Below are 16,885 nucleotides of genomic sequence, written 5' to 3' on the forward strand. Positions count from 1 at the left end.
AGGGAAGGGAAGGGAAGGGAAGGGAAGGGAAGGGAAGGGAAGGGAAGGGAAGGGAAGGGAAGGGAAGGGAAGGGAAGGGAAGGGAAGGGAAGGGAAGGGAAGGGAAGGGAAGGGAAGGGAAGGGAAGGGAAGGGAAGGGAAGGGAAGGGAAGGGAAGGGAAGGGAAGGGAAGGGAAGGGAAGGGAAGGGAAGGGAAGGGAAGGGAAGGGAAGGGAAGGGAAGGGAAGGGAAGGGAAGGGAAGGGAAGGGAAGGGAAGGGAAGGGAAGGGAAGGGAAGGGAAGGGAAGGGAAGGGAAGGGAAGGGAAGGGAAGGGAAGGGAAGGGAAGGGAAGGGAAGGGAAGGGAAGGGAAGGGAAGGGAAGGGAAGGGAAGGGAAGGGAAGGGAAGGGAAGGGAAGGGAAGGGAAGGGAAGGGAAGGGAAGGGAAGGGAAGGGAAGGGAAGGGAAGGGAAGGGAAGGGAAGGGAAGGGAAGGGAAGGGAAGGGAAGGGAAGGGAAGGGAAGGGAAGGGAAGGGAAGGGAAGGGAAGGGAAGGGAAGGGAAGGGAAGGGAAGGGAAGGGAAGGGAAGGGAAGGGAAGGGAAGGGAAGGGAAGGGAAGGGAAGGGAAGGGAAGGGAAGGGAAGGGAAGGGAAGGGAAGGGAAGGGAAGGGAAGGGAAGGGAAGGGAAGGGAAGGGAAGGGAAGGGAAGGGAAGGGAAGGGAAGGGAAGGGAAGGGAAGGGAAGGGAAGGGAAGGGAAGGGAAGGGAAGGGAAGGGAAGGGAAGGGAAGGGAAGGGAAGGGAAGGGAAGGGAAGGGAAGGGAAGGGAAGGGAAGGGAAGGGAAGGGAAGGGAAGGGAAGGGAAGGGAAGGGAAGGGAAGGGAAGGGAAGGGAAGGGAAGGGAAGGGAAGGGAAGGGAAGGGAAGGGAAGGGAAGGGAAGGGAAGGGAAGGGAAGGGAAGGGAAGGGAAGGGAAGGGAAGGGAAGGGAAGGGAAGGGAAGGGAAGGGAAGGGAAGGGAAGGGAAGGGAAGGGAAGGGAAGGGAAGGGCTCAGTATTGGGATCTCCAGGGCTCAGTATTGGGATCAGTGCTGTTTAATATCTTTATCAGTGGTCTAGTTGAGGGGATAGAGTACACCCTCAGTAAGTTTGCAAACTACTCGAAGTTGTGTGGGAGTGTTGATCTGCTTGAGGGTAGAAAGGCTGTACAGAGGGATCTGGACAGGCTGGATCAATTATATTCAACAGGGCTCAGTGCTGGTTCCTGTACTTGGGTCACAACAACCCCATGCAATGCTACAGACTTGGGAAGAGTGGCTGGAAAGCTGTGTGGTGGAAAAGGACCTGGAAGTGTTGGTCAATAGCCAGATGAATATGAGCTGTCAGTGTGCCCAGGAGGCCAAGAAAGCCAATAGCATCCTGGCTTGTATCAGAAATAGTGTGGCCAGCAGGACTAGGAAAGTGATCATCCCCCTGTACTTGGCACTGGTGAGGCTGCACCTTGATTATTGTGTTCAGTTTTGGGCCCCTCACTACAAGAAAGACAGTGAGGTGCTGAAGAGTGTCCAAAGAAGGGCAATGAAGCTGGCGAAGTGTCTGGAGCACAAGTCTTATGAGGAGTAGCTGAGGGAACTGGCGTTATTTAGCAGGAGAAGTGGAAGCCAAGGGAAGATCTTATTGCTCTCTACCACTACCTGAAAGGAGTCTGTAACAAGGTGGGTGTTGGTCTCTTTTCTCAAGTAACAAGTGATGGAACAAGAGGAAATGGTCTCAAGTTGCACCAGGGGAAGTTTAGATTAGATATGAGGAAAAATTTCTTCACAAGTGGTTGGGTCATCATTCCTGGAGGTATTTAAAACGCATGTAGATGGGACATAGTTTAGTGGTGGACTTGGCAATGCTACGTTAATGGTTGGACTTGATGATCTTAAAGGTCTTTTCCAACCTAAATTATTCCTGTGATACTATGATACTATGAAAAAGTAATTTAATCTGCATCTTCATTTGGAAGAAAATAAATAGGTAAAAATTTCTCACCAATGGCATCAGAAAATGAATTTCATTTCTGATATTATACTACTAACCCCCATTATGTTAAAATTTCAGTGAGTAGTTTTTCTTAATGTATTCATCTATATTGCAACACTCTATAGATTAAAATATTTAATTCCAATTTAGACAATTAATCCCAAATGTCCAAAGTAATGCTGTACAGTTTACTAATCACAATAATGCTATACTTGTTTAACAGAAAACTATCTGATTTCAGGTGTCTTGTTTTTATTTACCTAGGCCATGCTAGATGTGTATGAATTCCATTCTTCATTTAGGAGAACAAGGAAATGGAAAAAAAAAAAATCCCTGCTCAGATAATAAAGGTGCTGATTTTATGCTGGAGGCTGTTATTACAGCTAAATTACTTCAGTTGACAAAGAAGCAATTACATGCCATTCAGCCTCATTGGAGTTATCAAGCACTGAGAGTACCTTTCTCATAACTGATGGAAATATTTGCAAAAAACGCTGACTGATTTATAAGTCATGCCAGCTAACAGTTCTTGCAGAATGATTTAGAAAGATATCAAACTTTCTGAAATATTCAGTTGAAAATGCTGTTAACACATTAAATACAGACAGTTCACTGTATTTTTCCTGACAAAGTTGCAATATTTTTGCCATACGCAGCTAAGACTTTATCTTCTACGCATCTCCATTACAATTGCTTCAAGACCACTTTTGTTTTCCTTCTAATTTTGCTATCTAGCCACTGAAAATTATACTATTTACAGATTTGAAAAAGTGATATTATTTTTCATCTAAAAGGTGCAGTTTTTGTAATTCTGTACCTCTCAGAAAAGGCTAGAAGAATAACCTTCCTATGAATCATGTTAAAACTTGGCAAAGCCTTCATGTTCCAGTGCAATTTCTGCCAATCAAATGCACAAGTAATGAAAATAAAAGTAATTGTTTTTTGTGTACTGTAGACAATAACTAGCTCTTCTGGTTATGTGCCATAACATAGAGAGGCATTAAACTAGTAGTTGCACCTGACAAAAGGCACATCCCAATATTTCTTGCAAGTTGCTAGGAAAATTTAAGAATTCATGCCCTTAGAGTGAAAAAGCAATATATGGCTAGTATTTTTTAAGTATTTCAGAGAGAATAAAAGAACATATGAAGCTACTGTGAGACCATATTTTCTGAATATTCAAGACACAGAAAATTTTTTTTTTTTTTTTTTTTTCATCTATAATCTCAACTATGCATTTGAAATTTTTGAAATGGATGATGAGAACCTTCTTTGAGCACCAGATAAAAATCACTAATTGGCTACAAATTACTTTCAACATCAAAGTATGTTAACATAAATATTTTCTGGGTTTACACTTTTAAGGTGAACATTAATACAACACATCCAAACATAATTAGTAGTAAAATGCAATATTTAATTAGTTATTTAATAAATCATAGCTTAGGGTATGAATTCCTAAACAATTTACAGGGAACATGTTACTGAATTCTGATGTACAAAGAGAACGTTAAAAATGCTGATAAGCTGATTCTACTTCTATTAACTCTATACTGTGTTTTATCCTATAAAGGATATAAAGTTGCAGTGTTCTTAAAATATATAACAAATAATTATATCTACTTAGGAAAGTCTGTCAATCCTGCAAATTGCAGGGACTGATGTTTAACAGCAACATTTTCTACAGACACATTGATGACACACTAGAGACGGATTATTCTGCAGGAGAGCAAAAGTCTTGAGAAGAGTCTAAGGACCTAAGTAGGTGCATGTTAAAAATGTTGGCAAAGATATTTACTCCTTCACCAGCGTTATTGATGTAACTTACTTGGGTTAAAGAAATAATGCTATTTTAGCAAATAGAGACATTCTGAAGTTCTCAGGTAAATACAACTGGAGATCAAAGACAACAAGAAATACTCCTTTTCATAAAGGATGAAGCCTCCCTGAATATTTCTTCACTTCAAAAGTAAGAACAACTCTGTAAGGTCACTAGATTGAAAGTTTGCACCTTTCTGTGGTTCGAACTTCGGATGTTTTATTTCTGCTTGACTTAAAGAGCTTAACTTCATACTTTATCTGAACTAATTGAATATTCACAAAACTGATTTTTATTTTAATAGAATAAAATTAACTTCATATTCTAAAATATAATATTGAGACACTAGACTAAAACTGAAATTGATTTGAGACCTTACTTTCTCAATATAATACACATTTTGTATAAGTATCTCTTATTAATTGCCACCACTGCTATTAACATCGGTCTGAATTATGAAACACATGTAAAAATGTCAAAATACAAAGTTTCATTTGCATATGGTTATACCAACATTTTATGTTATGTTTTATAGGTGTTGCATTTAAGGTAATTAATTGATTTGGTAAAAGATGAATCCTCTTGCATTCTAGCTAGTCCTTAGAGATTAAAGGAGGTAGGGGCAGCTGGATTTATCTCTTAATAGATATTCCAATTATGGCTGTAACTATAGGTCTGACACCAGATGCACAAACAGTCCATATGCTGTAGGTCTGGTTGCATTCAGGAGAAGCGGTCAGGTTCATGGATAGTATGATTTATTTTTATGCAATATCTACAGATTCTTTGAGATTGCCTATGATAAATGCACAAACTGCAGGTTTGTTATATAGCACTACATAGAAAAACCAATTGCAATCACACACACTTAATTCCCAGGTAATCACTCAGCATAGATGAGGGCCGAAATCTTACTGTGTCCCTTCACGGGGGTGCGGATGGAGGTGGCGGTGGGGGGGAAGCACCACAAACCTGTTGATCTGTCCCTCTGATTTTGTATCAGATTATCATCTGAGTTAGATACAAACACCAGGTAGTATTTATCTAAGTATGTATGTGTGAATGGGACTATGGTCAAGCCATTGTTTCTTGAGTAACAATACAGCACGTTCCTCAGTGCAAGGTGTGTGCTGGTTTTGTGGGAAAAGAGGAAGAATGAGAGAGATGGTCTGCAGAGTACTGAAAATCAGTCCTTGTGAGAAGGGGAAGAGCAGGAGATAAATCTGCATAGTCACGTCAAATGATCCTTGAGAAAAGTGGAAGAACAGGACCATGCGGCCTCCACTTCGCTTCACATTCCTCCTTGGTGCCATGGCAACACAAATCACTGGATCTCCTCCCTGTCCTGTGCTTGTTCTGTGCACCACGTGTTAAGGAAATGTGTGGTTTGCATTTTCACTGGTTTGCTTTTCCCACACTTCCAACAATAGGCATAATGAAATATAAAGTTTGACAACGCAAAAGCAGACAGAATGACCACAGTTAATAAAAGGAAGTCTAAGAATATTTTTTTTAGCTAAAACTCCTTACTTGAGAAAATATTACTTCAAGACATAAGCTGAATCTTTCTATTCCTAGATCAGATGAAAAGCAAATGATTTTAAATTCTACTTAATGTAATCTTAATGAAGCACTGCTGAAAAAAACAACAAAAAAAACCAAAACAAAACAAACAAAAAAAAAAACAAACCCCAACCAAAAACAAAAACCAAGAGGTTTTTTTTAAAGTCAACTAGTATCCGTAACAGTAACAAGATATTTGAAGTATGTCTTCACAACACTTCTGCCTTATTGTCCACAATTCTGTAAAATGTATATAAATATAAAGCATTCAAGTCGTATACCTAAGAACAAATGGTGCAATTCTGTTGCTTTCTAAGCAACATAAAATACTGTGTTAGATGGGAGGTATCAGCTTGAGTAACATTTCTGCTTACTTTGCAGAAAATTAAGATATGAAAAACAAGACAGATGGTCCAGGTGTAGCCTTAGTGAGCTTAACTGACATTTTCCTTTCTCAACTTTGTTGTTCTACATATCTGATTATTTTTTTTTCTTTTATTCAAGGTGTTTTCTGTGTAAGAAATTGCAGTAGTTAAAAATTCAAACCAATTTTTAATTTACTTTATGTGGTGTAAACCTTTCTGTGCAAATACCCAAGCGTTGGGTTTTTATGAACTTGTTTTTTACCAAATCAGGTCATGCTTTTGAAGATGACAAATGCCATTACAGTGCCTAAGAGGTCCCTAGCTAATAGAATGTAAAGCATTTGAGAAATGCTGATAGTCATCTAGACAGAGGAAACAGCTATGACTTCTCTATGTAATTTTTTTCTTCTGAAATAAAAACTGATTCTAATGTTATATCAAAGAGTACCCAGGGATTCATTTATTAGCAGGAGAGAAACCAAGTTGGTGACTGGGAACTCATGGCTTATTTGCAAATCTATCAGTCCTAGTACACAAAATATGATAGTTCCCCAAAGATGTACAGAGTCTTGAACAACAATAACTTCTGTTTTATTTTTTAGTTTATTTACTATTGCCTTTGAAATTTAATCTGAAAGTGAATTTACTGTTTATGAAGAAAAATGAAGTACATCTGGATATGTGAAAAAGTTGAATTGCAGATGAATGACATAACAAACACACAGAAAAGAAATGAAATAAGAATAAATGCATTTCTTTACTAGTACGCTGAGATACTCTTCAGATCCATAACATGCAGTTACAATTGAGCTTCAAATCTGTTATGTGCTGGAAAATATCCCAGGATCATAAACCCTCTGAGACTATATGAAAATGAAATTACTAGCCTAGTGTTAACATCTTTTAGATGTTTAAACAGCCTTTTATTAATTGTTTTGGTTTATAATCTCTGAAACATCTGAATTCAGTATATTCAGTTCATGTGATAATGACTAAATGAGTAATACCATGAAATTTGTTTTACTTTGAATTTGCTTCTATGGGTATATTATTATATAATATCTCACTGGGTGATAACTTTTTTTTTAAAAAAAATTACTATTTTCCAGTTATATATCATTGTATCATTTGTATAAGCAAGTCATGTTCACACAGTCACAGAAAGGTTGAGGTTGGTAGTGACCTCTGGAGGTGTTCTTTTCCAATCCCCCTGCTCAAGCAGGAACATCTAGAGCCACTGTCCCAGGACTGTGTCCAGACAGCTTTTAAATTTCTCTATAGATGGACACTCTGCAACCTCCATGGCCAACCTATGCCAGTGTTCAGTCACCTTCACAGTAAAAAAGTATTTCTGTCTCTTTAGACATAACTTCCTGTGTTTCAGTTTGCCCATTGCATCTGGTCCTCTCACTGGACACCACTGAAAAGAGCCCAGATTGATCTTCTTTCATGAAGGTAATCAAGTGGCTGGAGCACCTCCTTTATAAGGACAGGCTGAGGGATTTGGGATTGTTCAGCCTGGACAAGAAAAGGCTCTGGGAAGATCTTATAGAGTCCTTCCAGTACTTAAAGGGGCTACAAGAAAGATGGGGAGGGACTCTTTATCAGGGAGTGTAGTTTTAGGATGAGAGGTAATGGTTTTAAATGGAAAGAGGGTAGATTCAGATTAGATATAAGGAAGAAATTCTTCCCTGTGAGTGTGGTGAGACACTGGCACAGGTTGCCCAGAGAAGCTGTGGCTGCCCCCTCCCTGGCAGTGTTCAAGGCCAGGTTGGAGAGGGCTGTGAGCAACCTGGGCTAGTGGGAGGTGTCCCTGCCTATGGCAGAGGGGTTGGGACTAGATGATCTTTAAGGTCCCTTCCAACCCAAACCATTCTGTGATTCTTTTCAATGATTCTTTGCACCCTGCCTTCAGGTATTTATATTCATTAATGAGATCCTTCCCTGAGCCTTCTCCAGGCTGAACAGTCTCAGCTACCTTAACCTTTCTCCATAGCAGAGATGCTTCAGTCCCTCAGTCATCTTAATGGCCCTTCACTGGACTGTCCCCAGTAGTTCCATGCCTCTCTTGTATGGGGAGCTCAGAAGTGGAAACTGTACTACAGTGTGACCTCAGTACCATTGCATAGTAGAGGGGAATAATAATTTCCTTTGACATGCTGGCAAAAAGCCAGTAGCCCAGGAATTTGCTGCCTTTGTCACAAGGTCACATTGCTGGCTTACATTCAACCTGATGTCCACTAGGACGCTCAGGTTCTTTTCTGCAAATCTGCTTTCCAGCTGGTTGTCCCACAGCATGTACTGGTGCTTGGGGTTATTCCTCCCCGGGTGCAGGACTTGGCACTCCTCTTTCTTGAACTTCATGAGAATAATGTCAGCCCTTTTCTCCAGCCTGTCAAGGTCCCTCTGGATGGCATCATGGCCCTCTGATATATCAGCCACTCCCAGTTTTGTGTCATCAGTCTGCCAATCAGTCAGATCATCAATGAAGATGTTAAACAGAACTGGACAAATTATTGACCCCTGGAGTACAGTTCTAGTTACTGGTCTCAAACCTTATTTCATGCCACTGATCACCACCCTGGTTGTTCATTCAGTTTTCAGTTCACCTCACTGTCTGCTCATCCAGCCCATACTTATCAGCTATTTCATGAGCATATTGTTGGAAACAGTTCCAAAAGCCTTGCTAATGTCGTGGCAGACAACATACACTTCTCCTAGTCTGCCAGCCCAGTCATTTCATTGTAGAAGTTTATCAGGTTGGTCAAGCATGAAAACCTTGGTGAATCCATGCTGACTACGCCAGATGATTTTCTTGTCATTCATGGCTTCCAGGATTAGATGCTCCACCACTTTCATAGGGATCAAAGTGAAGCTGACCTGGCTGTTTTGCTCCAGGTCTTCCTTTTTTTCCCTTTGGAAGATAGGAGTGACATTTGCTTTCTTCCAGTCTTTGACCACTGGTCCTAATCACCATGATCAATTCAAGTTTATTGAGAGTGACGTTGCAATAACATCTGCCAGGTCCTGCAGCATTTGTGGGAGCATCCCATCAGGGCCTATGGACTTATGTATATCCAGTTCGCATAAGTATTTCCTGAGCTTCTTCCACTACGGGTATGTTTCTGCTCTGGCATATCTCCCCGTCCCCACTCTTCCTTTCTTTCAATGAAGAAAGGTGTTTGCATAGGCATTTCCCTCACAACTTCTCCTCCTCCTCTCAGGTTCACCCTCTTAAATATGTTATCACAGAGGGGGAGCTTTGAGAAGATTCTTCTCACAGGAGCCACCTCTGTAGCCCCTCCTCCACTACCAAAGGCCCTCCACACACAAACCAAACACATTGTGGAAGCCCTTTGTGTTGTTTTTCACATCCATTGTCAGATTCAACTGAATTTTGGCTTTGAGCTTCCTAACCTTTTCAGTGCATGCTTAGATAATGTCTCTGTATTTCCTCCCAGGTAACATGTCCTTGTTTCCACCCTCTCTATGTTTCCTTTTTTGTGTTTTTGTTTGGCCAGGAGCAACATGATCATCCACACAGGCCTCCTGGCATTTTTTCCTGACTTCCTGCTCTTGACCTTGGAGGAGGTAATAGGCTTTCTTGAGCCTCTCTTCCCTCCAGGACTTTCTTCTATGGGACTCTTCCAAACAGATCATATAACCTGCTGTATTGATCCTGTAGTGATATTAGGGTGGTTGAGGCCCTCCATTAAGACCAGGAAAGTATAAAATAAGGGTTGGAATTTCAGCAGTGAATTGGAAATATATTAGATTAGATTTTGTACATGTTAGCCAAGTATTTTTTCTCTTCACTTGTAGTTAGACATTTAGTGGTGCTATCTTAGTGAAGTTTAGGCCACCTCAGTGAAAATCCTCTGTTTTGTTACACATTTATTATTAAATGAGCATGAAGAGGAAATATCATCTTTCTTAAAATGTGTATTCAGCTGACCAAGAAATTATATACTCAACTCACATTGAGGACAATAAATCAGCAAGTGTATATCACACACATAAGTGTGTGTATATATGTAAATGAATATAAATATATTTGAAGTTTAATATGTTAGTGCTGAAATGTTAAAAGTGTATCTATCCAGAATTTGTAATGAAAAATTAGCACTGAATTTATAATTACTTAAAAGCTCAGCACTTTGGCAGTGACCGAGAAAGATCCAAATGCATGGGTTATCTCAGTGGTTTTACTGGGGCTTACAAATTTCTACTATGCATGCTCCCTGAATTGGAGCAAGAACCCTCAGCAGTGTGGAAGAATCAGCTGTAAGTTCGTAATTAGTTCATACAGATGACATTGTGCATACTGTATTTGGTTTTGCCTTTGTTAGTAGTAGTATACTACAGATTGTCAATAAAGATAGAAAAGCATTCAGAAGATTAATGTTTGTGCTCGATGATGTAGACTAAAGACTGGGAATGCAACACATCAGAACTGCTGAATCCAAAATTATTTTCTGCTTCCCACACATAGTCTGAATATCAGGGTATTCACACAAAACAGAAAATTAGGACAAAAAGGAATCGTGTTATCAGATTGTGTGGGTTTCATCTAACACAGTGCAGAAATCTACAGCCCATCTCATCCTAGAACAGATGTCTAATATAGGCAGATGTCTTATCCGCACTGAGTAGAAGGGGAGTCTGACCAACTCACTCAAATATAGTTGTTTATATCCCATGTGTGCAGAGATGATACTGCTGATCTCATTCCTCCACATGTTTAAATTTTCCTGTTCTGTACCAAAACATTTGTTCCTATCAGCCTGTATATGACTAAATCCATGATGCCTAAGACTGCATAACAGTGAAATTAAAATAATACGATTAAAATTGTGTTTTGGAACTTGATCAATTTTTTTTTTTGCCAACGGCGTCAAAGCTCATGCTCAGAATTGTACATTTAGTAGACGGAAGATCAGTTTAGGAACAATTAGGAGACACAATCTAAGAGTTAGAGTGCTAATTCAGTTAAAACTCTTGTAAGTCACACACAAAAATATATATATGTTTATATATATACACACATAATTGTTATTAAATAATCATATAAAAAATTGCTTACTTAGAATTGGACATTCACATCTGTAGTACAAAGCACTTCAAAAGAGAAAACTTACCTTTGAATCCAGCAGCACAATGACATGAAAAGTGGCCCATTAAATCCATACAGGTAGCTCCATTTTTGCAAGGTGAACTTGAGCATTCATTAATTTCAACTTCACAGAAGGGTCCTTCATACCCAGGCACACACTTACAGCTGTAATTATGCAAGTGGTCATGGCAGAAACCATATTCAGAGCATTGGTTTCCAGTGCAATTGTCTCTATCAAATTCACAAAAAGTGCCACTGTAACCAAGGGGACATATGCACCTGTTATTGAAATGAGAGGAGAAAATAAAACTATCACTGCCAGTCTTTAATATATAGGTCAGTAACGACTAATAATGTTAACAATATTTTCACTTTGAATTACTTGCAAATGAATTGCAATTTTTTTTCAATCTTCTTTCTTTACCTTTAATTAGTCACTAAGTAACTGTTTCACACAGACTGCTTGCAATAATTAAATGGAACTGCACAATAATCAAAATCATCTATTTAGATGGGGGAAACTAATAGCTATATTGTTTTTAATACCAAGATTCCAGTGACAATACTCAAATAGAAAACTGGTATATTCTATGAGCATTATGAATTTTAAGAATTTATTTTCTGAAAATTATTAGTGTCTAGCTACAATATCACTAAGAGAAAAAACAATATTACATCCTGCCTGCTCTGAACATAAGGTCAGTATAAAATGCTTTATTATTATAAACTAAGGTTGAAATTTCTGTCTGTAGCTGAAGTTTTATAGAAATTGAGCAGGATATTTATTTTTTTTTTTTCCCACAATGTAGGATGACATATAAATTGTATGAGACTAGAGATGACTTTTTCATGCTTCCCTTTTCCCCATTTTTTTTTCTTATGTGTAAATGAAAAGAAAGCTGAATTATCCCATAGCTGATCCACATCTCATAAAATTAGAACATCTCTGGTATTGGGCAATATTTTCTTTGATTGATTGTTCCCTTATTGTAGCTAGGTGTCTCCTCACATGGGAGGAGATAATTTTACAATAACCTTACATATTCTCGATCCATAAAGATGTTATCTAGAAGCTGGGAAGAACTAAGATATTAAGCAAGACTTTATTATAACAATTTTCCCTACTGATCTGTCTGGCAGAAAGGTGGGGTTTTTTCTTTGTTTTTAACAAAGTGAATGTTCATGTGACTGTTCAGTTCTTGCTTATTATACCTGCATTTTTGTGTTAGACTTGCAGAAATTTCCACTTAGATATTTTTATATCCCTTATCAAATCTCCAACAGGATAATTGTAAGTCAGTAGGAAAAATACTCCATGTACAAGTCTGTGTACAGAAAGGATCCTATAAAAGATAGCATGACGGTAGGTATTTTGAATGTGATTCCACAAAAGTTTTTTGCAATATAACTTTTGGACTATAAGGGGGTTATTACCATATCCACCAACAATATACTCTGCTCTCTGTTCAGATAGGCTCTAATTTTACCTGAAATTCCTCTTGGCAACAGAGAATTGGAAAGAGCAAAGAACCTTATCTATGTACAAGATAGAGATGTACAAGAAAAGGCCAGAATAAAATAGGAGCTCCATTTATTGTAAAACTAAGGAAATACTTCTGAAGAAAAAGGAAGAAGGAAAAGGCATATGTATAAAATTAATAGCTGCTAGTGTTTAATCCAATTAGATCTTTTTTTTTTCTCCCAAGGTAATCTGTGGACATTAGTGCAGCTCTGAGAGTTTAAAAGTAGCCTCAGAGCACATAGCAAATTAGGTGATTTTTCCCTTTCATGATGTGACTAAAAGAAGCCTACAGTAAAGGCAGTATTTTATAAAGGAAGATGTTGGCTGTTATGTGCAACTGTATAGTGGACTGAGTTTAGTGATGGTGTAGTCATTTTCTTATCATTAAAAGGCTTTTAATCTATGGAAAATACAGGTACTATTAGAAAATGTAATAGTTAATTCTTTAAATAGAAAAATTACCAATTGTAACTTTTTATCTGTATATAAACAAATATCTTCAGCTTTTATTTCTACTGCCTCCTTGCAGGAAGGTCCACACTTCCTAGTCAAACTTGCCAACTTTTTGTCTTCCTGAGCCCTAGGAAATTTTCTCAAAATACTCAAGGCTTGTCTTTGTGCTCCCTCATGTCTCAAGGTGCACCTGTATAAAACCATTTTATATCAGATGAGAAGAAAACTTTCAGGATTAATTTCCTGGCTGTTCCCCACTGCAGTGTTTTGTATCGCATTGCAGAGCAGCATCAGATTTATTTCAGTTGAAACTGAATCAGTAGATGTGCTCCTTGGAGCACAGCTAATGCACACCAACTGCTAATGGGCTTTTAGTCCCTGCACCAAAACAGAGCTTGCTTGAAGTAAGCCCTCCATATCTTGTATAGTGTGGCTGTGTATTCTTCATCACCACCAGTTTTGCTTTACAGATCCATTACTACTGCACTGCAGTACCTACTCAAGTATTCTCTCTTCCAACCTCAGTCATTCCTTAGCAAAGAAGAAATCTTTGTCTCTTCTTGAGAGCTCAGGCTGATTCTGTTTCTCTCTTTTTAAAGGAATGAAGTTCATGCAAATAATTTCATACAAATGTTTTAAAGCTAAATGCAAATGTTGATTTACATAAAATTTCATTATGCATAAACATGCAAAGTATGTGCACTTTTAGTTACCTTTAGCTGCACAGTTTCTGAAACCACCAACAATAAAACCTCAGTATAGAAACAAAAAATGACCATACAAATTTTTTCTGGTGTTTTTTTTTTTTTTTTTTTTTTTTTTTCTTAACAGTAATGATTAGTGTGTGCATTGTGAAAACGCAACTCAATGAAATTCAATCATTCTTTGAAAAGGTAGCTCTTATCATTAATATTGAATAGAATGTTTAACTTACAGCTCTCCCTAATAAGAAAGAGTATAAAGAGAAGGAATTTTATATCGTTTTGTTATTATTACTAGTTGTGTATCTTCAGACATTGCAGAAGAACTACACAGAAACAGATGTAATGGAAAGTCTTCTAGTTTTAGTTTCATGATTCTAATTCCATATTCCAAGCAACAATGTTCTAAGTATTTTATTTTTCAGTGCTTCAGTGTCTGGAGAAATCTAAAATAACTAAGAATGGAATGTTCTTTGTTTTTACTGTTGATATTATAACTGAATGTCTTTCAATTTAATATGGCTCATCTCCTGCAGAAGATAGAATCATAGAATACCATGCCGGAAGGGACCTCAAAATCATGGCAAAAGCACGATTAGACAAGATGACCCAGCACCCTGTCCAACTGAATCCTGAGAGTCCAGTGTTGGGGAATCCACCACTGCCCTGGTGGATTCACTCCAATCACTGATTGTTCTCATTGTGAAAATTTTCCCTCCTGTGTCCAACTGAAATCTCCCCAGGAGTAAGGTGTACCCATTACCCTTTGTCTTCTCCATGTGACTCCTTGTAAAAAGGGAGTCTCCATTTTCTTTGTAACCACCCTTTAAATACTGGAATGTGGTGATAAGGTCTCCTCTAAGCCTTCCCTTCTCAAGGCTGAACAAACCCATTTCTCTCAGCCTTTCCTCATAACGGCATGCTTCCCAGTCCTTTGATCATCAAATTAAGATATAATTAAGATATTTAGATAAATTAAGCTCTAAATTTTTTAGACTCTTCATTATTGCTCAGGGAAGATAAAATTGAATCATGAAGATTCTCTTGTCACTTTAGTGTGAAAAGTTTGCTTGGTTTAGCTATTAAGTATAGGTTACTGCTTTCCTGAATACGCAGAAACTGTTGTGGTTTTTTCTTCTTCAGTGTAAACATGGTTAGAAAATAACTTTAAAACTGGATCTTCATGTCATGTGAGACAAAGTGGCTGATTTAAGCAGCTAGTCAAGCCCAAGAATAATTCATTTATTGTTTATAATCCAGACTGAGATTTAGGGGTGATAGGATTCAGAAGTGATAGGATTTAGAAGTTCAATAAACACCTTAGGAATGTAATTTATAATAATTTACATCAAGTTCTAATGGCAAGTTTACAAATACCTTTAGTATATAATATCATATATGGAAAATCTACAAAAGAAGGCTAAAATATATTTAAATGAATAAATTAGTCTTTATTAAAAACCTATACTTTATAATGTGCCTATTTTTCAATAAAAATTGGATATTTTTATGCAGTAAAAGTCTAAACTAGTCATGACTTTGCATTTTTTCTAATTTAACAGCATTAACATATAATAGTTACACTTACATTAATGTGTTATATATTCAACATTATTATATACAAAGCAGATACAAATTGCACTATGGATATTTCTTAAATTTAATGTATTTGTTTTATTAAATTTATTTCTTAAATTTAATGTATTTAATGTATTTGAGTAAGTGCAGTTCTGTGGGCTTGGATATCAGCATCTGAGTGCATTTATTTAACATTTTTTATAAGTTTCTAAATTATGTTTAATAGATGCTATCATTTCATGTCTAAGTCAATCTATGAAATGGGTCTTGAATACAGTTTTTTTTAAACACTGTACTGATATAATACTGACATAGCTGAAATTCAAATACCTTTTCCTGTCAGTCTTAGAACTAATATCAAGACCAATAATCTCTAAGTCATTAAGTCTTTTACACTTGTAGTAGGAAAAATACCATCACCACATTAGATTTTAATGAATATGACCTTACATTAATACTTCAGTAGCACTAAAATACTGAATATAATATCAAAAGCTTTGAATCATGGATTGATTTGTAGTGTTAATTTGCTTTAAAGCTGAAATACTTCTCTACAATAAATTAAAAATTAATTTGTATACACATATATATATATATATAAAATAGAATTTCTATTCATGAGTGAATCTCTAACTGAGAAAACATGGGTTTTGCTCCTATCAGAAGGACACCCTGTCTGTGGGTTGACACATCAGTGCAGGGACTCAGCCTTGCTGTGGCCTGAGCTAGGTTTCAGTGGTATAACCCTGCCCCAGGGCACAGTGACTGCTGCCTTCCCTGCTCCTGCTTCAGCTCTGGGAATGGCCCTGCTGGGGAAGGGGTGACACACCTCCCAGCAAAGACCAGGAGATGCTGACACCCCCCAACTACTCTCTTAAGAAAGACTAAAATGTTAACTTTACAAACTGGGGGAACACTGAAAGCGTGAGTATGACACCCAAGAAAAGGTAAATAAAAAATTTTGTATTAACTTTAATGGGAATACCAATAATTTCTTAGCTTCACATATGTCCTCTTTTGTCCATAGCAAGATTTTGAGTGTAACAGATCCCAGGAGGGAAAATGAATACTTCAGTGCTTTTACTGCCAACAGGGATTTTGGTAGTGGATACTAAACACAAGCCACAGTTACCTTGTGGATTGGTTTGCTCCCATACCTATCGTGCCGTTGGCTGTACGTTGCTATTCCACTGCCTGATCTAGTTAACATTGCACAGTAATTTGATATACATGTGAAATAAATGTTAAATGGAGATGCAGATATGTCAGACATGGAATTTAGTCTAAGAAGGAACATATTATTCAAATGCAGGTGGTTATGGCATAGCTGCAAACTGTTACAGCCAGTATGCAGTAGGATATACCTTTTTATCACCGAAGGTCTAGAACAGCAGGTGTGCAGGTAAGCAAATTGGTACTAGTTAGTCCAGGCAGGGCAGCTGTCACAACGCCACCACAGTCTGCTTGCACTAAAGAGATGTAGCACGACTTGGGCCATGCACAAGTAACTGTGTACAATGGATGAATCTTTAAAATAACTGAAAAAAACCCAAAGACTGGACTGAAGGTGTGGTTATGCTTATCTGTGCTAGGAGATAACCCAGCTATTTTCTTGAGACAGAAGGCACACAGGAGCACTGAAGCTTGGCATTAGCAAAGACTTCCAATATCTAATTCATTTTAAAATAAATGTTTGGGGTTTTTTTTATTATAGTAGTCCAAGAAGATTAACTGCATTTACTCAGTAATAATTATTTTGCTTTGTAGTT

At 37.8% G+C, this 16,885-nt stretch overlaps 1 protein-coding gene across 2 annotated transcripts in view; it reads right to left on the reverse strand.

The window, feature by feature from the left end:
* The window catches only part of EYS (eyes shut homolog), a 1,023,641-nt gene that overhangs the window by 760,834 nt on the left and 245,922 nt on the right, over positions 1-16,885 (reverse strand). For both annotated transcript variants that reach the window (XM_026844748.1, XM_026844747.1), the window contains one exon: positions 10,888-11,141. In XM_026844748.1, the coding sequence (XP_026700549.1) occupies positions 10,888-11,141 (254 nt within the window). The remainder of the gene's footprint in view (positions 1-10,887; positions 11,142-16,885) is intronic.

The sequence above is a fragment of the Athene cunicularia genome (genome assembly GCF_003259725.1).
Source record: "Athene cunicularia isolate RWA chromosome 3 unlocalized genomic scaffold, athCun1 chr3_part1, whole genome shotgun sequence".
In the NCBI taxonomy this organism is placed as follows: domain Eukaryota; kingdom Metazoa; phylum Chordata; class Aves; order Strigiformes; family Strigidae; genus Athene; species Athene cunicularia.